The following is a 22,981-nucleotide window of genomic DNA, read 5'->3' on the forward strand; positions in this document are numbered from 1 at the left end:
TGGTGTTCAGTTATCATTTTTGACAACCATCAAGAATTAATATTGTTGTACCCTAAGTGATCCATCTAAATATAAATTGTCTTTGGGCTGGGAAGGGAATACACCTGGCTTGTGGAAATCCAAGAGGATCCAGGCAGTGAAAAAGGCTTCAAAATCTTCAGGTTAATAATGGATTACAGGATCATCTCTTGCAGAATTATATCCTTTTATTCACCAGTGTGACGGGACACTTTGCTATCCAGGTACCATGGACACAGGTTTGGCCAGGGGAGGGATGCTCTGATTATTAAATCGGAGGTTTCCTGTCTGATTTTGAAAGGCAGACACAAGAAATAAGCAGGATTTTCATCGATGTTGTATTCAAAGACTGCATGAGGCCTCCCACGCCTGACTGGCAGATCCTGAACACAGCTGGGTTTGTACTGGCTTGTGCTGGAAGGGGGCAGCACACCTGACCTGGCAGCTTAAAACAGCCTGGAAAAAAAAAATTAATATTGCTGCAAGGCAGCTCCAATCCAGGATCATGCCTGGTCCTTTCTCCTTCATTACAGAGAAATCCCAGGACTGAGCAGAGTCACAGGAGGGCCTCACACCTGTGGAACAACCTGCAAATGGGATAATAGGGCAAAATAATAGTCAGGAATTGACTTTTCACTCCCTCTCAGATGTTTGTAAATGGGAAATATATTTAGGTGGCGGCTCAGGAACAGTGAGGCATTTACAAAGTGGCATGAAATTAAACAGGACGTGTTTGGGAAAGACATCACAATCACGACATGCTGTAGGAAAGCCCAGATTACCCAAACAAAAGCAAGGAAGAGCTCTGGGTATAACTTACAGAGGGACTTTCAACAATACAGAGGAAAATATTTCAAGCTAACTGTTTGAAGGGCTCTCCCCTCGATTTTAGCCTGAAAATTATCTGGTACTGTATTCATCTAAGCACGGTTTAATGTCAATGAAAGGGTTTAGTCCCTCTAATTCTGCATCTTTCCCTTTTCAACCTCTCTTTGGGGCGCAGAGCATTATCTCTTCCTGGGATCAGTCTTCTGCGCTCCATTTCAAGCCAGCCTGGGAAAAGGCAGCAGCACATTGAGATGCCGCAGTTCCCAACATCAGGCAGAAGCCGGATGATAAAGACGGGCCAACGCTTTCCCACGTTCCCTGCCCAGCGCCGCGATGCCAAACCCTATTGTGTCCCACACTCCCCGGCCCACCTGCTCCTTTGGGAGCGGGGTATTATCCCCAGGCGATTCACAGTCAATTTGCCATGCTGTAATGGATGCTTTCCCATTGTCCCGGGCACGCACGGATTGGCTGGCGACTGTGGGAAACTGCGACTCGCTCCGGACCCAGACTTTGGTAATGCGGCCCCTGGGTATAAATAGGGCACATCGCGGCTGTTTTCCCCACTCAGAGCTGGGAGCTGCCCTTGGGATAACGCTGCTCTATCCTTGGACGTCTGTCCTAAGCCAGGACAGCATCCCATGGCCGGGAGGGGAGAGCAGGGTGAGTACCTGGGAGCCGGGAAGGGACTGGGGGAGCCTCGCTCTCACCTTCCCTCACCTTCCCTCACCTTCCCTCACCTTCCCTCACCATCCCTTCTGTGTTACAGCTCCGGACCCCCGGGTGGCATTTACAGCAGCTGGAGCTGTCTGGAGAAGGGATTTCAGAGGGACCAGCCCAACTCTGAGAGGGGGAAAGGCGAAATCCTGGGGGGATGGCTGTGAGCGAGCCGGGATACGGGCAAGGTGAGTGCTGCCCATCCAATCCTATCAATCCCATCCCATCCCATCCCATCCCATCCCATTGATCCCATCCCATCCAACCGATCCCATCCCATCCCATCCCATCCCATCCCATCGATCCCATCCCATCCCATTGATCTCATCCCATCCCATCAATCCCATCCCATTGATCCCATCCCATCCCCTATCCCTCTCACTCCCTTTTCCTTTAGGAAAAGCCTCTCCCCATGTAACACTTTTCCCCTCTCCTGCCCTTGCAGCCCCTGCCAGGAGCCCGCACTGGGATGATCCTGACGGGCTCCTCTGCAATTCCCATCCCTCCATCCCACGGGGAAGCTGAGCTGCCACTCCCGGAGGTCACAGGTGGCACTTGGGGACTCCACAGCAACCTCCAGCGCCACAGCGATGCCACAGCCTCGGGAGGCACCAGCATTTCCCAATCCCGTGATTTTTGGACTTTTCCTGCATTCCAGAGGAGCCCATGACTTGCTGTACAAGTCGCCCCCGCTCCTCTCACGAGTAGGGAAGGATGTTTCCCCTTTTTTGAGCAGGTCACTGCTCTGCTCAGGTGTGAGCTCCCCTTCTCCCTGAAGGACTGCAGCCATCCCACCATGTGGAGAGAAAGTTGTTCTGAGGGAATGAATGTGAGCTGGATCCTCCTGCTGGGAGGGCTTGGCTGTTCTCAACCTCTGTGAGGTTGTCCTTGTACCTCTGCTGGGAAAGCTGTAACCCCTGGGACGGCCAGAATTCCCAATTTTCCTCTTTCCTTTTCCTCCCAGGGCATCCACACCTGGAGTGTGTCTCGCTGGACACATTTGGGGAATCTGGCCATCCCACGGTGCCACGAGGGGTTCTATAATATTTATAATCTGTAATATTTATAATCTACAATATTAATAATCTATAATATTTATAATCGGCAATATTTATAATCTATAATATTTATAATCTACAATATTAATAATCTATAATATTTATAGTGCATACTGAGCACGCTCTGAGAATGGTTAAACCATGTCCCAAACTGTGTAGAGGAAATTCCTCGGGATGTCTTGCTCACAAGCCAGGGCTGTTTGTGAGGTTCAGGATGCGTGTGTGCCTTTTGTAAAGGCAGGAGCTCGTTTTTGCGTCCTTATAGGACTGAAAGTTACAGCTGTGCTGTCCATTGTAAAAGAAATATTTATCTAAGTCTTTCATGAAAGGCAGGTGTATAAATTATATTTAATTTTTTTTGTACCCTTTTGCCAGGGGAAAATGAGAATTTTTTTACAGTCCTTGGAGGATGTTATGATGTGTTCTGTGCAAGCTGCACCAATGTATGACCTGTGCCAGAGTTGTCTTGAACATCAGAAGTTGCAGAAACTTTTAAAGGTCAAAAATAAATAAAAATCTGCTTAATCACCCCAAAGTCATTCTTTTTTTTAAGTAGTTTTTACAGCTGGTTTCCCTGTGGTCAACTGACACGAGACAGATATTCATATTTAACACCGAATTTCCCATCGGGACGTCTGCAGTGCTGTTTTCCACAGCTCGGGAATATCAAACCCCAGCTCTCTCAATGTGAGACAAAAATAACAGCACGCCCGAGCGGCCAATTCTCTCGGAATTCAGAGCCAAGAAAGGTCACTGCAAGGGTGAAAAAAATCATGGAATGGTTTGGTCGGGAGCCACCTTCAATACCACCTAACTCCAACCCCTTGTGACAGGCAGGGACACCAAACACAGAAAGTACTTTTATTTAATTTAAATAAAGTTTTCCAAGGCACAAATTCACATTCCTGGGGATGTGTCAGGATCATAAATCACTTGGAAACACGCGAGGCGTTAAAATTAGGGGGTTTGGCTACAAAGGACACTCGTGGGGCTGCTCAGTGGCTGGGGGGGTATATCGGTGTCCTGGACCCCCGTGAGCTACTGGGGATCCCCTCGGGGACCTCTCTGCCCTCCCCGGGGATTTCTCTCCAATTTCCCCCCACCTCGGGGTCTCACGGACCCCTCCCCGGGCTGTCCCCGCTGTCTCCCCGGGGTCTCCCCCTGTTCTACCCCCTTTCCCTCCGGAATCTCACCGACCCCTCCCCGATATTTCCCCCCGTTCTCCCGGGGGTATCCCCCCGTTCCCTCCCGGCTTTTCCGCCCCCTCACGGCGGAGTCCCTCAGGCCACGCCCCCCCGCCGGTGGGCGGGGCCAGCGCGCTCTCCCCGCCTGATTCCCCCGCGCCTCGGTCGTTCGCATGCAGATTTATGCGCATACATTTGCATGCCGATGAGGCCGGGGTGAGGGAGGGAGCGGGTCGCGTTCAAAATGGCGGAGCGGGGCGGGCGCGGCAGCGGTCACGGCAGCCTGGACAAGAGCATCACCCTCCCGCCCGACGAGATCTTCCGCAACCTGGAGAACGCCAAGCGCTTCGCCATAGACATCGGTAACCGGGCGGGGGAGGCCTGCAGGGAGGGGGCGGTGGCGGGGAACGGGTGGTGGCTCCGGCTCCGCTGAGGGGGCCCGCGAGGGGCCGGGCCGGGCTCGCGCGGCGCACGCTGGGAAGTGTAGTCCCCCACGAAACGCGGGCCAGCGCGGGTGGGCGCGGGCTCACTACAGCTCCCGGCGGGTTGCGCGGTATGGGGGGCGGCGCGGGGCACGACGGGAGTTGTAGTCCCGCCGCCGGGTGCCGGCGCGGCGCGGGCGAGGAGCGACACTACAAGTCCCGGCGGGCCCCGCGCGGGTAACGGGCCGCGGGGAGCCGGGCGGGGTGGCCCGGTCGGGGCTGCCCTTGGCGGCCAAGGGGGGACGGGAGAGAGCCCGGGGGGCTCGGCCGGACCGGCCGGGGGGCGGCGGGGCTGGGGGGCATCGACTGCACCCCCTCAGAGCGCGCCGGGCCCTGCCCCAGTACGCCAGGCCCGAGTGCGAAGCCCCTCGGCCGTCCCCCGGCCCAGGCCGCGGCCCGCGGGATGCTGCGGGCGCTCCTCCGGCTCCCAAAACTGACCTGGAAAAAGCAAAAAGGGCTGGGAACAGCGGCTGTGGCACTGCCCGGGCAGGGCAGGGTGTCGGGGTCTGTCACTGCTGCCTCAGTCACCCCCAAAACCACCCGCTGCCCTGTGCGTACACCCCAGCAGCCGACATTGGGGATTTCCCAACGGGGGACAGGGTGACGCACGGTGACACTCGTCAGGGTGACACACGGAGCTGTGCAGGGACCGGCTGAGCCTGCTCCCAATTCCTCCGTGCAAGGATCAGCAGTGGTTCTGTGGACACCCACTAAGCCACAAGTACCGTTCCACACATTTCCCTTTTACGGTCTCAGGATCAGCAGAACTTTTTAGGAGAAAAGCCAGGGAAAAGAAGAGCAAGCTCAGGTGAACACTGCTCTGTGTGCTGGAGACTCAGGGAGAGTGGGAACAAAACCTGCACCATAATAGAAAATGTTGTTGTGTCACTTCAGCCCCTCGGGAGCTGCTGGTTCCACGCCTGTGAAAATAACAGCTGGAGCTGGCCCTTTGTGTGGGTCAGCTCGGAATTAGAGTCCTGGGATTAGTTATAAAACCTAGTTACATGTCTCAGCTGGTGTTCTGAATGGATTTAAGTCTTTAAAAACTGGGAGAGCAAGGGGATAATGCACAAAGCCATGGCTCTGCATCCCGTGGGTCTGGTGGTGAATTCCTGCAGCACCTGTGCCATTGTTGGTGTAAAGAATGTGGCATTCCACCACTGAGCCTCAGCTTGGAGCTGTGGAGGGAAACTTTCCCACAAAAAGCTGTGCAAGCCCTCATCTTTTAGCAGAACAGACCGTGGGTTTTGTTTACCAGAAACTTCAAAGCACTGCCTGGGACACTGAAATCAGATCCAAGGTCAGGGAAGCTTTATTGCTTTTGTTACTGTAGGTGTCTGTCCGTGGTCACTCCATGTTGACCTCACTTAAATTTTCCTGGAGTAAACTGCCTGTTTTTCTCCTACAGGTTGCAAATATTTTCCTAACAAAAATGTTTGAGCACTGTGGAAGAGCTGACACTATCTTTCACCTCTGCTGCTTCATTTCTTGGTTTCTATTAGGCAGCAGAGTGCAGTGCCACTGAATTCAGCCATTATTTAGGATGTAACATTGCCAGGTTTTTATTTACTTTCAGGACTTTAATGTTAACCCAGTAGTGGATCACAGTTACCCTCAGACCTGGAGCACTGTGCTGGAAAACATTGAAGTTATTCAGTGTAACCCCAGAAATCCACTTTTGCAGGTCAGATGCAAAGACAGGGCAGGGGGTTGAATTCTGTGTCAAGGGGAGGGTTGAAACTTTTATTGCCATGAGCAGACTGGAGGCCTGAAGGGGGTGATGAGGCTGCTCTGCTCAGACTTGCACATTGCTAACATCTCCACTTTTGTGTGCTTGAGAAACATCACTCTGAGCATTCTTTACCCCAAAGCCAAGACCAGTCTTGCAAAATAATTACTCAGTACAGAGTCATTTTCTAAACCATGAGTTTGCAGATTTGTCCCAAAAAGCAGGGTGAGAATATTATTTAGGTGTTGCTGTTGAAACACTCTGGCACATGGGGGACATTGCTCAGTGGTGGCAAACCAGCTGAGAAAATGCTGGTACAGATTTGGGGTGTTTCATAAACTTCCCAAACAAGGTGAATAACAGCTGTACATGTACTGGCCTGGCTAATTAAGAATTTCCACTGCTCATCCTCATCCCACATCAGTCAGGCACAAACTGAATTTATGGAACTTTTCCCTCCTGTGGTGCTCTGGGGGTTAACCAGGCCAAGCAGTTCCTCAACAAAGAATTCTTTCTGCAATGATTCTTTCTGCATTTCCCTTAATTTTCTCTGGCTTTACCTGAGGAAACCTGGAGAACCAAGAGCTGACATAAACACAAGTTCTATTGTTTGCTCCAAGGTGAGGCATTAATCATAACTTGTCATCTCTTTATGAACAGGTGGTTCATTAACCAAGCTGGCTTATTACTCAACTGTACAGCACAAAGTGGCAAGAGTGAGATCCTTTGATCATTCTGGAAAGGTGAGAATTCCATCAGGCATCAGCTGCATGGGATTGACTCACAGGAGTGAGGTTCTGGACTGGCTAGAACAGAAATTATTGTATCCAAACCCATCTAATAACTTGTTTATATAAAATTTTTGGGAAGTGTTTATATTTCCAGGTACTATTTCTATTTAATTTTTTATTATTTATATTTCTTTATTAAAATATTTATTTTCCAGACAGTAAGTGTGGTACTTTTGTTAAAAATCCCTGCTCCTGTGCAGACATAAGTTTCCTCATGCAGAGGGATTTCCTGCACGTCAGCTGCATGGGAGAATTGATTATCTCAGCTTAAGGAGAATTAACAGCTGTGAAACTCTATTCTTCTTTGACACAGCTTGAGGTGTTATGTTTAATGGCATTAACACAGCTTCAAGGGCAAGAGAAGCACAAGTATTGATGTTCAGTAGTTCAGCAGTTAACCTTGATGTTCTCTAAGAAATCCTTTTCTCTTTTAAAGGACATAGACAATGAACCTTTGTATGAAATATCTGTTCAGGAGGAGATTACAGCTCGACTTCACTTCATTAAATTTGAAAACACTTACATTGAAACCTGCCTAGATTTCATCAAAGACCATCTTGTCAATACAGAGACAAAAGTCATCAAAGCCACAGGTGGTGGTGCCTATAAATTCAAAGACCTTATTGAGAAGAAACTGGGGTTGAAGTAAGTGGAACTGCTTTTTCTTCTGTAAAGAATTAACTTACACCTACTCCAAAAGCTTTTGTCATTTTCCTGGGCATGCTCAGAGGTAATTCATGTGACAGTCATTTATTGTACAGCTCCTACCTAAACATCATGCAAAGGCTTGCAGCAGAACAAAGAGCAGCCCATGAATTTACAGCCTCATAAATTTACTGTTCAAGCACCATTATCAAACACCAAATACTAAAAAGTTGACACTGAAACCTGCCTAGATGTCATCAAAGGCCATCTTATCAATACAGAGACAAAAGCCATCAAAACCATAGATGGTGGTGCCTATAAATTCACACTTTCTATGCTGCAAGTGTAGGAAAACATTCATTTACCCCAATATTAAACATCACTGGGGAGAGCTTCAAGGCACCTCTCCAGCTGTGATCTGTGTAGAGGATTCCTCAACCCCTGAGGGCCTGTGCTCATCTTTTAGATTGTCTTTGCAAATTACTTTTCTCCTGATAAGCTGGGCTCTGTTATCTCTTTATTTCACACCATCCCCCTTTAGTGCCTTATTGGCTGTTACTAAAGATCAACTGATCAAGATAAGGAGGCACTTTCCCCTCTTCTCTCATGTGGTGCACCTGATTTTGGTTTTTATTTGGTTCTGACACACTCAGCTTTTTCCCAGCTCCAAACCAGAGGAGATTCTCCACCGTGGAACACACAAATCATTCTGTAATAGTTGGGATGAGTTTGTGCCTTGTTTATGTTTCCAACAGGCCTCAGGATATTTCCTGTAAGAATTTCCATAAATCAATAACAGTACAGAGGCACAAAAGTTCACAGAAGTCAGTGTGTGTTAGCTGACTTATCAATCATCTTCTCCAAGTTTTGTATCACGTTCCCAGACTCCACACTGGGGATATCCTGTTGTGAATCCTGCTTCTCTTGTGAGAAGTCTCTTTTTCTGTGTTTGCTAATCCCACTTGTAGGCTCCTCCCAGCCCCTCAAATCTGCCATAAACAAGTGCTGAAATGTTGAGAGGGCCTCTTGTGCTTTATCAGGAGGCAAGGGAAGAGCAACAGACAATTATTCCATGTTGGGAAATTGGTTTTTTTGAGGTTAATTTCCAGCTAAGCCTCCTGACCTACTTTATGGTGCGCAGCCCATGAAAGGAGCAGGGCAGGAAAAGAGCAGTGTAAACAAGCAAACAGGATTATTTTTAATGAAAACATGATTAAAGTTACTGTGTAACACAACTCCAGCCTGGACTCCTGGCATGGGAAGGGAGCACCAGACCATGTGCAGATGGAGGTTTCATGTTTCCAGGGAGTTGGGCTTGTGCCAGCTGGTGTGAAAATTCCTCTCTGCAAAGTCTGTGCAAAAATCCTGCTCCAAAATCAAACTGCCTTATCAGGAGGGGCTGGCACATTTATTTAAGGCTTTTTCCTCCCCCTCAGAGTTGATAAGGAAGATGTAATGACCTGCCTAATTAAGGGGTGCAACTTTGTGCTGAGGAACATCCCCCACGAGGTGTTTGCTTACCAGAAGGATTCAGACACAGAATTCCGGTTCCAGACCAACCACCCCAACATTTTCCCTTATTTGCTGGTGAACATTGGCTCAGGGGTCTCCATAGTCAAGGTGAGTGGTGGCCAAAATGCTCTGCTGGAGATTTGATAAAGGTGATCTGAAACCTCTCCCTGGTTCAGATTTGTTCCTGGGTAGTGTAAGGTTTAAAAATAAAATTTTGCCTTTTTTAAAGTTTATTAGTTTATTTCTATTAATTGCAGAGCTATGAATGCTTTTCTATTCAGTTATTTTTTAAAAATTACATTTAATTTGGTGTTTAGAGAAGTGAATACCCAATGAGGGCAAAGGCTGTCAGATCAAAGTGATTTTTGTTTGTTTTGTCACACTGTTGAAGGGACCAAGTTTAATGTCTATATTTAGCATTATTTGCCAAGAATTAAATACAAAGATTTCCAAAACTGCTTGTGGTGTATGTGCAATGTGCCCTTCTCACCTGCCACTTCCACAGTGGAAGAATTCCATCTCCACTGATTCCACTCCTCCAAAAACCCTGCACACTCTGACATTTAAATCTGTGTTCAACATTATAAAAGGACTTTCTAAATAAATCTGCCCTGTTTGACTCACAGGTAGAATCAGAAGACAAATTTGAATGGATTGGGGGCAGCTCTATTGGAGGTGGAACCTTCTGGGGTCTGGGAGCTCTGCTCACCAAAACAAAGGTACCCAAGTGTCTCTTTTAAGGGGGGTGGGATTAAATTAAATGCCTGAAATGTTGGAATGTTAGGTAAGAAGGCTGAGTCCCACACTTCTGTTTATATTTTTGACACTTCTGATGCATAAAAGGAAGTTCTATATGGAAAAAAAAATACTGGTGGAATATAGGGACAAGAATTAGAAGATGTTTATTGTGACCAAAAGCAATCCAGGACAAGTGATGGACAAGAGCCTCCTCAAAGTAATTTTTTATTCTCTTTTCAACTTAAAATGCCAGCCCAGTTCCTTCAATACAGTCTGCAGAAGAAAGCAGGGAACACAGAATTGCTGCAAAATGTCTGGGAGCTGAGTGGAGAAATTTTGCCTCATGGTTGGTTCTTTGGTTGCCAATTCAAATTTAAATCCTGGGCTGATGAACAAAGCCTGACTTAGTCCTGCTCAGCCCAGCCCAGCCCAGCTCAGCTCTGACATCATGCTTGGCTTCCCAAAGAGCCACCTGGCTTAAATGAGTGTCCTAAATGTCAGCAGTGTAGGAAAAGCTAGAGTTACAAATGCACCAGATAAGAAAATGTCAAAGGGAGGGCACAGCCTGGGCTGGGCTTTTGGTTTGATGCTCCTAAAGAAGAAATCTTAGAACATGACAGTGCCTGCTCTCAATTCTCTCTTGGTTTTGTAGAAGAAATTCAAGTTAACAGGGTTATAAATTAAGTATTGGGATAATGGAGCTTGCCTGCAAGTTGAATTTCAGGGACAGTAAAGACACACTGAGACTTTTTTCTCAAACTTCTCTTTTATTGTGCTTCAGCAAGACAAAATTCTGTTTCCTCTTAGTTCCTGTGTTTCTGACTTCCTAGATAAGGGATGCCATGAGGCTTCTGACTGTTTTATATGTGCTGACCCACCCTAGTTTTCAGGGGAAATTCAACAAAATATCTGCAGATAAGAAAGGTTGATTGTGGTTTTCATCTTTAAATGAGCTCCACTGAAGATCTGTGTGTTTGATCACTCTGGATGCATCCTTGTAATTAGAAACAGCCTGTCTTTGGCTGGCAGGGCTAATTCTAAGACTGGTTTTGGTCAGTAAAGATGCTGCAGAACTCTGGCTCAGGTCAGCTGTGGTAACTGTGCTTCTCACCCTCAGAAATTTGATGAATTGCTGCAGCTGGCCTCAAAGGGCCAGCACACCAACGTGGACATGCTGGTGAAGGATGTGTATGGAGGTGCCTACCAGACCCTGGGGCTCAGTGGGAATCTCATTGCCAGCAGCTTTGGGAAGTCCACCACAGCAGACAAAGGTACTGGGATCAAAAAGGTCTCCCCAAACGTCTCCTCTGGCTCTTGGGAATCAACTTCATACTGATCTAACAAATAGAGCTGAAAATAATCACCAGCTTCTTTCATGATCTTGTGTTTTGCCGAAGCCCAGGGAAAATTTGCACTGATAGTGCAAATCAATGCACAAGATTGATTTAAAATATTATGCAGTGCTGCTTTATGAGCAGACATTTAAATTTTCAGTTTGGGATTGCCTAAGCCAAGGGAAAATTGAAAAAATAGCTGTCTGGTTAGCCTGGGGTTAATTCATTCCTGTGGGAAATAGATGTGGCTTTTCTGGCCTCCAGAAGGGCTCTTTGGCAGTGATTTATTGCAATTTGCAGTATCTTAATGAAATATTTGCAGTGCATCTCAGGCCAGGAGGGATGGATGAACCCTCACCCATGGTTCCTAGAGAGAAGAAATGGATTCCTGCCATCCAGAAGTTTCTTTTCAAGTAATATTTCACATAGGCTTAGTGGGGGCTTTTTTTCCTGATATCTTCAATCAAATCACACTCCTCCTTGTTAGAAGTATATTATATATGTGAGGTTTTTCTTTTCTTCTCCACACATCAGGAAAACTGCCCCAACCCTGGATTTTTCTTTCCCCAGCTGCAGGCTCAGTTAGAAAAGCACAGTCCACTGCAGCTTCCTCACTTTGTGTGTCATTTGCTTTACTCTCCCTTGCCTTCCAGAGTTTTCCAAAGAAGATATGGCCAAAAGTTTGCTCCACATGATCAGCAATGACATTGGCCAGCTGGCCTGCCTCCATGCCAAACTGCACAACCTGGATAAAATTTATTTTGGAGGGTTTTTTATCCGGGGCCACCCCGTCACCATGCGCACAATCACCTACAGCATCAACTTCTTCTCCAAGGTAAGGAAAACACAGGCTTCCCCACAGCAAAATCACATTTTAGGTGTTTTTCTAGGCTGTTGGGATACCTTAATAAATAATTTGTACATGAAGTAAGCTTAGAATGCTGCTCCTTAGGTAGGTAAGGCAGGGATGTGTTGTGGGAGGGGTGAAATCAATGTGAAATGTCTGGGAGTTGTGTCTGGCCTTTTTTCTCTCTCCCTACCTCCCTCTCTCTCTTTTTTTATTATTATTTTTTGATTGACAGTCTGTCTTGTAGCTCCAAGTAATGAATTTCCACTGTGTTCTTAGATAGTCACCATCATTATTCAATTCCTCTTGCTGATTTGCATCTTTCCACCCCCAGGCCATGCAGTGTGGGGTTGTTCTGCTGAGGCACTTGGCATCCGTGGGGTTTTGTTACTAAAGAGAAAATCAAACCTCACATCAACCAAGCTGAAGTTCTTTGCAGGTTTTGAAGCTGTGGAAAATACTGAAGCTTTTGGACTAGGAGAAAGGTTCAATCCACAAGCTTGTTAATGGTTGTTACAGGTAGATTAGTCCTGCACTTTGGGGATTTTATAGAGTAGATGACACCAATTTTTTCTCATCTCAGTGCTTTATGCAAGAGATTCCTGTGTGCTGCCTTTTCCCCTCTTTATTTCACCATCGTTGTCCCTTTCTGTTCCAAGAAAGCTATTGCAAAACTGCAGCTTTAGGTTGTTGTAAGAGACACTTTGCCAGGGATTCAAATCCAAATCTCCCTGTGACTGGAGCTGCTGTTTCCCTCAGGGTGAGCTGTTCCCACAGTCACTGCTGAATTCCTTGGAAAAGGCCATGTCTCACCCGTGGGAAAGCTGAGGGGCCCTGCTCCGAGGATGGAGGCTTCTCCTCCCCAGCATTCCTGTATTTTGCATTAATAATTGAATTATTTGGATGGGGGAATGCTTGCCTGTGGGTAATGCCCAGTGTCTGTGTGGTGTTGAAGAGCAGTGCAATAAAACAAACACAAGGAGCAGTGTCCCAAAGGTGTTGTTGGCTGCAGTGGCACACACTCACCTTGGCAATCCCATGCCCTTGCATTTCCAGCCTGTTGAAGCAAGAGGAGTTGAATATTCATGGAATGATGCAGTGGTGTTTTCCAGGGAAGGCCATAGAGCTCACACCACTGGTGCATGGGTGTTTTCCAGCTGGGTGATAACTGGGGAATGATGTGTGTGAGCAGTTCCTCCCTGAGCTGCTCCAGAAGCACCATTAAAAGTTGCTGAATGTGTGAGAATGTAGCACAAATGACTATTACCATCTTCTAGTTGTTTCTATTAAATTAAAGTGTGAAACTAGTGACAAAGAAGTGCCTGTTAGCCCTCAGGGACCATCCAATTGCAATGTTTCATATTGTGGCAGGGAGAGGTTCAGGCATTGTTCCTGAGACATGAAGGCTACCTGGGAGCCATTGGGGCATTTTTAAAAGGAGCTGAACAAGACAGTAAGTACAGCACTGCTCTGTTCTGTATATGCTGTGTTCTGAAATGTCAGTGTACTGTCCAAGTTTCTCTTAAGAGGCTGCATGTAAGCTGTTGCCTAAATAAATCCATTTGGCACTAATAAACACAGATGCTGGGGTTTGGTTTTATACATTCTGGCAGGGACATCTTAATTTCTCACTGGATTTCCTGCTCACCTTCGAGAAGGCAGCAGGACTGGGCTCTTCTCTGCACTTTTGCAAAGAGCAGTCACAGCTCTAAATCCAGCTGGAGAAATGTGGGCTTGGAGAACCTCCCCCTCTTTAAGAGGCCACTTCTGAATTCCTTTAATGTACTGAGGAAGACCAGCACCTCCAAACTGTTTGTCCGAGAGTGAAAAGCCTCCCAGAGGAGACCCTTCTGTCCAGATCCCTTGGATCCAGGGTGCTTTGGTGGAATTCTGCCTATTTAGTTTTCCTTTTCCCCTGTTGGTGTACTGGCAAGGCAGGCAGTACATTGGTTCCAGTGGCACAGCCACAGGCTGCTGATGGTACTTAGCTCAGCAAGTATCAAATACACCTCCAAAAAATGGATGTGGAATTCTTTTCCTGCCCATTTGATAGAGATGGGCCAGGAACCAGCTACTGAGGAATTAAAGACATTGCTTCTGCAGCATGAACTGTACATCTGAGCTCATTAAACTTTTCTCAAATAAAGCAAATCTGGAAATAACGTTAGCGTTTCTCTGAAGCTTACATTGTGCTTTGGGAGTTCTGTGATACTATTTTGTTAATAATGGATCTAGAATTAGAAATAAATGCTCAGTGATAGTGCTTTGAAGGCATGCTGATTAATGACAAGGAAATGGGGTTAAAATAATGATTTTAGAACTTAAATTGTCTCTTGTCTCATTCAGGTTGAAGCTCCTTGGAGCAGGTAATTCATTGAGTGGTTGAAACATCTCTTGTGGGGATTAGAGGGAAAAATTCTGTTTGCTTTTAAAGACAAGGGGAGCTGGCTTGTGTAGTGCAGCAGCTGCTCAGAGGGATGCTGGCTCTAGACTCACTCACAGGACTATTCTCAGTTTTATTTTCAGATTATGTGTGTCTGTGTCTTTCTCTTTTCTAGATCCAAACCAGTACAGCTGGGGAGAGAATTATGCTGGGAGTTCTGGGCTCATGAGCACATCCCCTGATGTTTCCCCCCTGCAGAGAACACGCAGTGGTACAGTATGTGCTGTCTTTCCTAGCCCTGTGTGTGTTCTCTTAGCAGTGCTGACCTGGACATGGCTGATTGTTCTCCTGCTTGCCCTTGAGGCTCCTGTTTGCCAGAGAAGTGCCCAGTCTGGTGTCTGGTGTGGTGTTGTCTCCTGTCCTGAGTGGTGTTGGATGGAATGTTTCATAAAACAGACTGGCTGCTACTTTGTCTTGGTCTCCTTCACCAAAGTTGGGGGAATGTTTGTCTCTCAGCTGGATTTTGCTGCAGCTGAAATACCTCAGAATTTGGAATTTCATGTTCAACCATCTTTAAGCAGTGTTAATTTGCTTCCTGTGAGAAGGCAAATACAAGATTGGACAGAAGAGCACAAGGCCAGTCATCTCTTAAAGTCACTGACAGTACAGCAGTTCTGATTCCACAGTGGATTATTTTCACACTGGATAATTTCTGTCTCTAGGGTGGGCATGGATAAAAATAATCCACAGAGGGAACTGGATTATTTATGATGACCTATAATTGACTGAAAATCTGTCAGTCTTAACAGTGGCTGGACTTCTGCAGCCCTTGTGCTAATTTAATTAATTGTGAAATAATTTCTGAGTGAGTTCTAATCCATCTCTTTCATTTCTCCCCTAGTTTGACATGCTGGAAATGGACAGATTGGAGAGACCACTTGTTAACCTGCCACTGCTGAAAGACCCCTCCACCTATATCCCAGACACTGTTGACCTCACAGATGATGCCATGGCCAGAAAATACTGGCTCACCTGCTTTGAGGAGGCCCTGGATGGGGTGAGTGTCACAGAGCAGTCCTGTGTGAGTGACACAGCTATTTAGGAAACAAATCTTCTGTGGAGCAGCATGTTTGTCCTGGAAAATGTTCCTGCTGTGGCACCCCTCTGGGAGTGCAGCCCCTCTTTCCCTGTGACAGAGGCACCTGACATTGTCCCAGTCTCTTAAGGAAGGGCTTGGCCCCTTCAAAGGCAGAAATGTTCTTTTGTGATGCCTTTTCCTCAGCTCCTGAAAGGTGTTTTCAAAGCATTTCTCTCTTCAATGGCACTCAGACCTCTCTGTACAGAGCTTCAAGCAGGACAGTTACACAACCAAAGGCCACAGATCCTTGGGTTGTTCCTCCTCTGGGAGCAGTCCTGCTGCTTCACAGACACTTTTCCATGGGAAGGGCACAATTGAACCAGACACAAATTATTTCTCCTGCTCTGAAGCTGATTCAGGCAGTTCACTGCAGTAAACAAAAAGAGAACGCAAGGGGTCGATGTGCACCATTAAATTTCTGCCTGTTCAGTGTCTGTGCGTTGTTACATTTTTTCCCTTCCCCTAAGTAGTTGGAACTTGTGCTTAATTTCTGACAGTACAGTCTGGAAAACAAACTTTAACTCTTTTGGGATGAAAAGAGCCATTAAATTGGTTGTTTACTGTTTGGAATGAAGGGAGGCTGGGAGGTGCTGTGTGGGAGGAAGCAGGCGCAGAACAGGGAGGCAGATGGAGAGGTTATTGCTCAGACTGAACTTCACATCCATTACAAGGGAGGAAGAGTTAATTTGGTAACTCCAAAAGTGTTGCCTCTTTCCTCTGCCAGGTGGCAAAGCGAGCTGCAGCCAGCCAGCCAGACTCGGTGGATGCACAGGAGAGAGCTGAGAAATTCCGCCAGAAATACTGGAATAAGCTCCAGACACTCAGGCAGCAGCCCTTGTAAGTTTTTATTTTCCCTTTTGCATCACTTGCTGCTTCATTTGAGCTGTGAAAGCCCCCCAAAAGCTAACCAGGTTGTGAAGCAGAGCAAACAAAGCCAAGTAGGCTGAAGGCTCAGATGTGCCAAACATCCTCTGTGCAGAGATTTTGGATTTCATATCTCAGAGTTGAGCAGAGGAAATTCTATTTTGGCAGAAAAAAATGTTAAAATTTTGTATGTGGTTTTTAAAAATAGCAGCAAGTTAATTCTGAACATTCTCCCTCCCTGTATTTAAATAATCTTATTGTAGATTCAATTATCTTATTGTAAAGCCCCAGTTTAGCACCTGTGTCTTGCATCTTCAATGCTCATGTGAGGGGCTGTGATTTACAGTGGAAACAAAGGGGAAAAGAACTTTTTCTGTTTGAAGTAATTGATTTGTTTTTTCCCCCCTTCTCCCTTTTTAAAGTGCATATGGTACCTTAACAGTCAGAAGTCTCTTGGATACAAGGGAACACTGTTTGAACGAGTTCAGTTTTCCAGATCCCTATTCCAAGGTGAGTTCAAGACACTTTTTCAACACTCTGAAACTGCACAGGTGATGGAAGGCTCAGAGGGGAGAGATTGGGAACCAGTTCCTGCACTGGCTGGGAGGAGAAACAGCCCTGGGGAATGGGGCATAAACCCCTTCACCTCAACAGGCTCCTATGAGGATAATGATAACCAAAAATATCACCAGCTCAGTGTCCTGACAGCCCTGAGCAGCCATCCTGGTGCTCCTGAGCTGTGTGTGGTGGCTGTCACCAGACACTGTCACCAGGCTGACACTGCTGATTCACTTCTCTGTGGCTGCTTTTGTCATTTGTGAGGTTCTCAGCACTGGGCTGGAGAGGACACAAAGCTGTTTTCTCTCTGTGTTTTGTTCTGTGACATGAAATGATTGGGGAAAGGACATTTGAGTCATTATTTCTCAAAAAACAACTTTCTGTGTGTCCATTCCTCACCACTGTTTGTGTGATATATAAATAACAGCAGTGCTAGTGGCTGATCCAAGACTCTTTTCCTGACTGGTGACATATTTCTGCAAAATACAGAGAAAGTTCTCCCTGGCTGCACTGTCAGGTGCTACCTTCACTCTGAGAAAGAACTAAAAGGGAGGTGGCTTTTGCTTATGTTTGCTTCTTGTAATTCAGACAAGTTTGCTGCCAAGACAAGATTTTAATCATTTTAAATTTTCTAAGAGAACTCACCCTGTAACACTGATCTCACTGGTGATAGAGAAAAAACCTCAGAGCTGCTGTGAATTTGGGATGATGCAAAAGAAAAAAATAAACACCCTTCAGATTTTCTGGGACTGCTGGTGGTGCTTTGCTGGGGTTGATGCATCATTTTACTGCCACAAGGTTTTTGTGTGTCCACTCCCATTCCCCACCTTGCCCAAGAGCCATTTCCCAATCTGCTCAAAATCTATTGCACCTCTAATTTGCTAAGAAAAGTAATTATTGGGCTATGGATCATATCCTGGCACTCATGACACTTTTTGTGAGAATCCAGGAAAGTTTTGTCCTTGGTCCTAAGCATGCTAAGAATAATTGGTTGGTCCATGAGAGGCCATGCACACAGAGGAGATGCTTAAAAGTGGCCTTGGGACTGACACAACCAAAGCTGGGTAAGAAATGTTGGTTTGTAAATCCAGTGTTTCCTGTCTGTCTTACAGGTAAAACAGAAAGAAAATGGAATAGCCTTAAAGTGTTTCCAGAGTGTGATCGAGTCCCTGGACTCCCTGGGCTGGGAGGAGAGGCAGTTTGCACTGGTGAAAGGACTTCTGGCAGGGAATGTCTTTGACTGGGGAGCAAAGGCAGTCTCAGAGTAGGTGTTACATCCTTTAACAGCACCCCTTAAGCTACAGAATGTAAAAAATTCCTCAGTTCCTCAAAAGTTCCTCAATCTCCCCATCACCACTGTTACAGCCTGCAGCTGGTTTAAGTCATGACATTTCATGGTGGTTTGCAGACCCAAAAATGTCTTTTTTGCCTCTACCTGCAAACATCTGTACATTGCTGAGGCTGTTTTCTTTTAGCATCAGAACTCTGATTGAATGTCCTGATGAGCCTTTTGTTTTTAACATGATCAAAAAATACATTTCCCAGTCCTGGGACCCACAGACACCCCCAGTACAAGCAGTGCAGTAAAATTGCTGGGCCCCAGCTAAAGAAATGTTTGAATTCCACTGGTGTGAGGTGGAGGTGTTGAACTGTGCCCTTTGTCTCTCTCCTGTCCCAGTGTTCTGGAGTCTGAGCCACAGTTTGGGTTTGAAGAAGCCAAGTCAAAGCTCCAAGGTAAGAGGAGATCCCTGCTGGTGGTTGGATGTTAATGAGGGGATGGAGTGGGGATGTTTGTGGGGTTCTGATACCCAGGTGACAAAACAAATCATTAGGGCTTGCTAGGGTTATATAAATGCAGAGTTTTAATGCTCCAAAGGAATTAAACCTGCACACCCTCTCTTCAAACACAGAGGTGGTCACTCACTGTTGTGTCCCTGCCAGGGAACAGTGTCCTGGGGGTTTCACACCCAGCTCCAGCACTCACACAGAGCTTTAGTGTGAAAATCCCACTTCAGGCCTCCTGTCATGGAGCCATTCCCATATCAGAGCTCAGGAACTCTGCCAGCCTACACATTTAACATTGGAAACCTGAGCTCAAATGTTTCAGTGCTTCAGTGAGTGCGGCATGAACCTCCTGCTTGTACCATGTGCAGAATGACTGCTGATAAGAGTGAGTGGCTGCTGATAAGAAATGCTGACACTGCTCTGTCTGTGCCACAGAACGTCCCTGGTTGGAAGATTCCTACAGCCAGTGGCTGGAGCGACTGAAGGTACGACCCTGGGGGGCCCTAAACCCACTAATTAACCACCTTAATCATCAAACCACCTTGGTAATCATGGGGTTTGAGCAGAGCTCTGTTCAGACAGCCCAAAACAAACCCCAGTAATTCACCATAAAGAAAGGAGTAAAGGAATTAGTTAAAATGTGGTTACTTCCCAAGCTGCTTCCCTGAATTCCCACTGGAGCCCAGCTGCTCCAGAGCCTCCCCTCCTTAGCAGGGCTCTTATTTCCATACACCCAGACCCCTGAATTTAAAACCCTGGGGCCAAGTGTAGTGTTTGAGTTGTTCCTCCCCCTGAGTAGCCAAGCTAAACCTGGCATTAATGTAGGAGCTTGCTGGAAGTAATGAACTTACCAATTAGGAAAGGTTTTTTTCCTTTTTTTCCCCGTGTGATCTCTTTTACCATTTAATTAAGATTAATTAAAAAGCTTTTGTGTCTTTGTGTAAATCTCTCCGTTGAAAATGGCAGCTTAAAGGTTGGGGATGAGCAGACTATAGCAAATCATTACATGCTCCATCTTAAAGCACCAGCTAATCTTGTGTAACAGGGATAATTAGGGAACTACAGGCACTATCCTGTCAGTTTTAATTAGGAATTCAGCATTTTTCAGTTCTTCTCTTGGTATGAACTGGAGTGAACTAAGTTTCATAACACCAGGTTGAGAACAAATGAAGAGGTTAATGGAGAATAGGCACTATCTTTTCATTTTAGGATGTCACTGCCCCCACAGTCCATGCTGCCCTTTCCTGGCAGAAGGGAATGCTGTTCAGCCAGCACCAGGCTGGCTTAAAACACCCTCCAAGGTAGGTCCAGCTGGCACCCAGCGCGTTCAGGATCAAAGCCTGACTCTGGAGTTAGGCCTGGCTTAAGTTGGCAGGTGGAGGTTTTACTGCTGGAGTTTGAGGGCACTGTCTCAAACACAGCACAGGAACTTGAGGGGTGTTTTAAAACAGGAACTGTTTTAAACCCCTGTACAAAGACACCATCAGGGAGCCCCATTCCTCCTGTTTGTCACTGGTGTGTGCTGGGGGTTTGCTGCAATCCAGACCCCAAGGCTCAGGTGTTTGAGGCTGTAAAATGTGGGGCTTTGGAGGAGTAGCTGTGAATAACAAACTGCCCTGAGGTGAGTGGTGGTCCATCCTGAATGCATTGGTTTTCTCTTGCAGGAGGGTCCCCCTCATAAATGTGCCTTAATTTTCGCAGATAACAGTGGGATAGACATAATTTTAGGAGTCTTTCCTTTTGTCCGAGAGCTCCTTTCTAGAGGGACAGAGGTGAGTGCTTCTCCTTGCCAATTCCTCTGGAGTTTTGGTAACTGCTGGAAGGTGTCACTGCCCACCAGCAGGACACTCCTTTGCCAAACTGGGAATGATCCAAGCACCTGGAATGGCAGAGCCTGACTGTGTGACCTCCCCCCAGGTGATTTTGGCCTGTAACTCTGGCCCTGCCCTCAACGACGTCACCTACAGCGAGTCCCTGATCGTGACCGAGCGCATCGCGGCCATGGACCCCGTGATCCAGTAAGCAGCACCCTGGCACCCCTCCCTGGGCACAGCCTGGCTTTGCATCTCTCTGTTCATCTGTAACTGCAGCCTCAGCCCAAGGCAGAGCATTTGCTTTTGTTAAAGTGAAAAATTTAGAAATTGGGTCTTTCTGGCACGCCTGTAGTTCTGTTTCTTGTTGTGTCTTCCCCTGACAAGCACTCCAGCTGCTCTACCAGGAATTTTATGTGTTAATAGAGGCAAATCCATGTATGTCACACACAGTGTCCCCAGGAGAGGATGCTCAAGGAAACATTGTGTTTCCTGGTGAAGTCCCTGCAGCAAAGGAAGCCTTTGCAAAAGAGGCTTTGATATTCCTGCTTCTCTGGCTTATTCCCAGATGTGCAAGGCCCTGCTGAAGCAGCTGTTTAATATTTTTGTCTTTTTAAACAGCTCTGCACTGAGGGATGAGAAGCTGCTGTTGGTTCAGACAGGCTCCAGTTCTCCGTGCCTGGATCTGAGGTAGGTGGGCAAAGTGCCACTGTGTGGTTTGTGTCCTCAGCTGCAGGATGGTCAGAGGTTTGGCTGTGGAGCATCCCAGGCACCCTTCCCACTGGGAATCACTTCTGCACACCCATCAGGAGGTGCTTAGTGTGGATTTACAGAGCTGTGACACTGCTCAGGCATTACAGCTGTTTGCCTTTGGTGTGCTGTCTTTGTTCAGAACATGGCTGGGTCAGGAGCCATGGTTATGTTTGATGTCAGATACCGCAGGTGGCCAAGACCCCCTAGGCCAGAAGCACCATTTCACCTTGTTTAACCTATTCTGATCAGTTCCTCTACTGGAGACAGAACTTACCTGTGTCAAAATCCCAACTTGGCTGCATTTAAAAAACATTTCAGTCAATCTCCTTGGCTTTCAGGTGCCGCTCTTTGTGGGCACCAGTAACTCCATGCAGAATCCCAGTGGGCAGCTCGGGGCAGCTCTGGGGTGTGGCTACAGGTGGAGCCAAAGTGTGGCTGTGGTGGTGGCTGCAGGTGGAGCCAAAGTGTGGCTGTGGTGGTGGCTGAGAGGTGGCCACAGTGTGGCCATGGTGTGGCTGCAGGGAGAGCTAAAGTGTGGCTGAGGGGTGGCCAGGTGTGGCTGTAGTGTGGCCATGGTGTGGTTGCAGTGAGGCTGCAGATGGAGCTGAGGTGTGGCCGAGGTGCGACCAAAGTGTGGCCGCAGTGGTGGCCCAGGGATGGCCGCAGTGTGGCCGTGGTGTGGCTGCAGTGTGGCCGTGGTGTGGCTGCAGTGGTGGCCGTGGTGTGGCTGCAGTGGTGGCCGTGGTGTGGCTGCGGTGTGGCCGTGGTGGGGCTGTGGTGTGCCCGTGGTGGGGCTGTGGTGTGGCTGCAGTGTGGCCGTGGTGTGGCTGCAGTGGTGGCTGTGGTGTGGCTGCAGTGGGGCTGAGGTGTGGCTGCAGTGTGGCCGTGGTGTGGCTGCAGTGGTGGCTGTGGTGTGGCTGCAGTGTGGCCGTGGTGTGGCTGCAGTGGGGCTGAGGTGTGGCTGCAGTGGGGCTGAGGTGTGGCTGCAGTGGTGGCCGTGGTGTGGCTGCAGTGTGGCCGTGGTGTGGCTGCAGTGGGGCTGAGGTGTGGCCGTGGTGTGGCTGCAGTGTGGCCGTGGTGTGGCTGCAGTGGGGCTGTGCAGTGTGGCCGTGGTGTGGCTGCAGTGTGGCCGTGGTGGGGCTGTGGTGTGGCCTCAGTGCATCTGCTCTGTGTTGCAGCCGCCTGGACCAGGGCCTGGCCGTGCTGGTGCGGGAGCGGCAGACAGACCTGGTGGTCATCGAGGGCATGGGCAGGGCCATCCACACCAACTACTACGCCGTGCTCAGGTGTGAGAGCCTCAAGCTGGCCGTCATCAAGAACTCGTGGCTCGCCGACCGCCTCGGGGGCAAAATCTTCAGCGTCATCTTCAAGTACGAAGTGCCCTGTAAATGATGGAGCTGGCACGGCCCATGGACTTGCACTAGTTTTACTTTAACTGTAAAGAATGTATTTTTATTACAACAGGGACAAGAGTTCACAGGAAATTCCGTATTTATATTGTGCTTTTGTGACTTAAAAAGCGACACTATGATTCCCTCTATAGTCTACACACTCAAATATATATATGTATATCACTCATTGTTTATTTTGGTAAGTGTTTATTTTAATGCTGCAGTATTTGTGATGAAAAGACTTTATTTTTTTGTTCTGTGAGACATTCATATAGAAATATATTTAAATGTCAATGAAACCTTTTTTTATACATCTCTGCCTACTCTGCCAGCAGCGACACAGCATCTACCAAATAGTTTTTAACTGCTAAGTGAACCTGTTGTTGCATTTTCTGATGTTGCATTTTCAGCTTTT

The 22,981-nt window shown here is 47.4% G+C and overlaps 1 protein-coding gene across 1 annotated transcript; it reads left to right on the plus strand.

Moving 5' to 3' along the window:
- The first annotated feature begins 1,409 nt into the window (after positions 1-1,409).
- On the plus strand, positions 1,410-22,865 carry PANK4 (pantothenate kinase 4 (inactive)). The gene is made up of 21 exons (XM_030963933.1): positions 1,410-1,509; positions 1,616-1,751; positions 2,009-4,167; positions 6,677-6,759; positions 7,244-7,452; positions 8,889-9,072; positions 9,591-9,683; positions 10,820-10,973; positions 11,690-11,871; positions 13,255-13,336; positions 14,442-14,542; positions 15,168-15,323; positions 16,129-16,241; positions 16,691-16,778; positions 17,939-18,090; positions 18,505-18,560; positions 19,047-19,096; positions 20,276-20,383; positions 20,529-20,629; positions 21,044-21,112; positions 22,354-22,865. The coding sequence occupies exons 3-21, from the start codon at positions 4,050-4,052 to the stop codon at positions 22,565-22,567; spliced, it is 2,313 nt and encodes a 770-aa protein (XP_030819793.1). The 5' UTR covers positions 1,410-1,509; positions 1,616-1,751; positions 2,009-4,049; the 3' UTR covers positions 22,568-22,865.
- Positions 22,866-22,981: the final 116 nt, after the last annotated feature.

The sequence above is a fragment of the Camarhynchus parvulus genome, chromosome 21, assembly GCF_901933205.1.
Source record: "Camarhynchus parvulus chromosome 21, STF_HiC, whole genome shotgun sequence".
In the NCBI taxonomy this organism is placed as follows: Eukaryota; Metazoa; Chordata; class Aves; order Passeriformes; family Thraupidae; genus Camarhynchus; species Camarhynchus parvulus.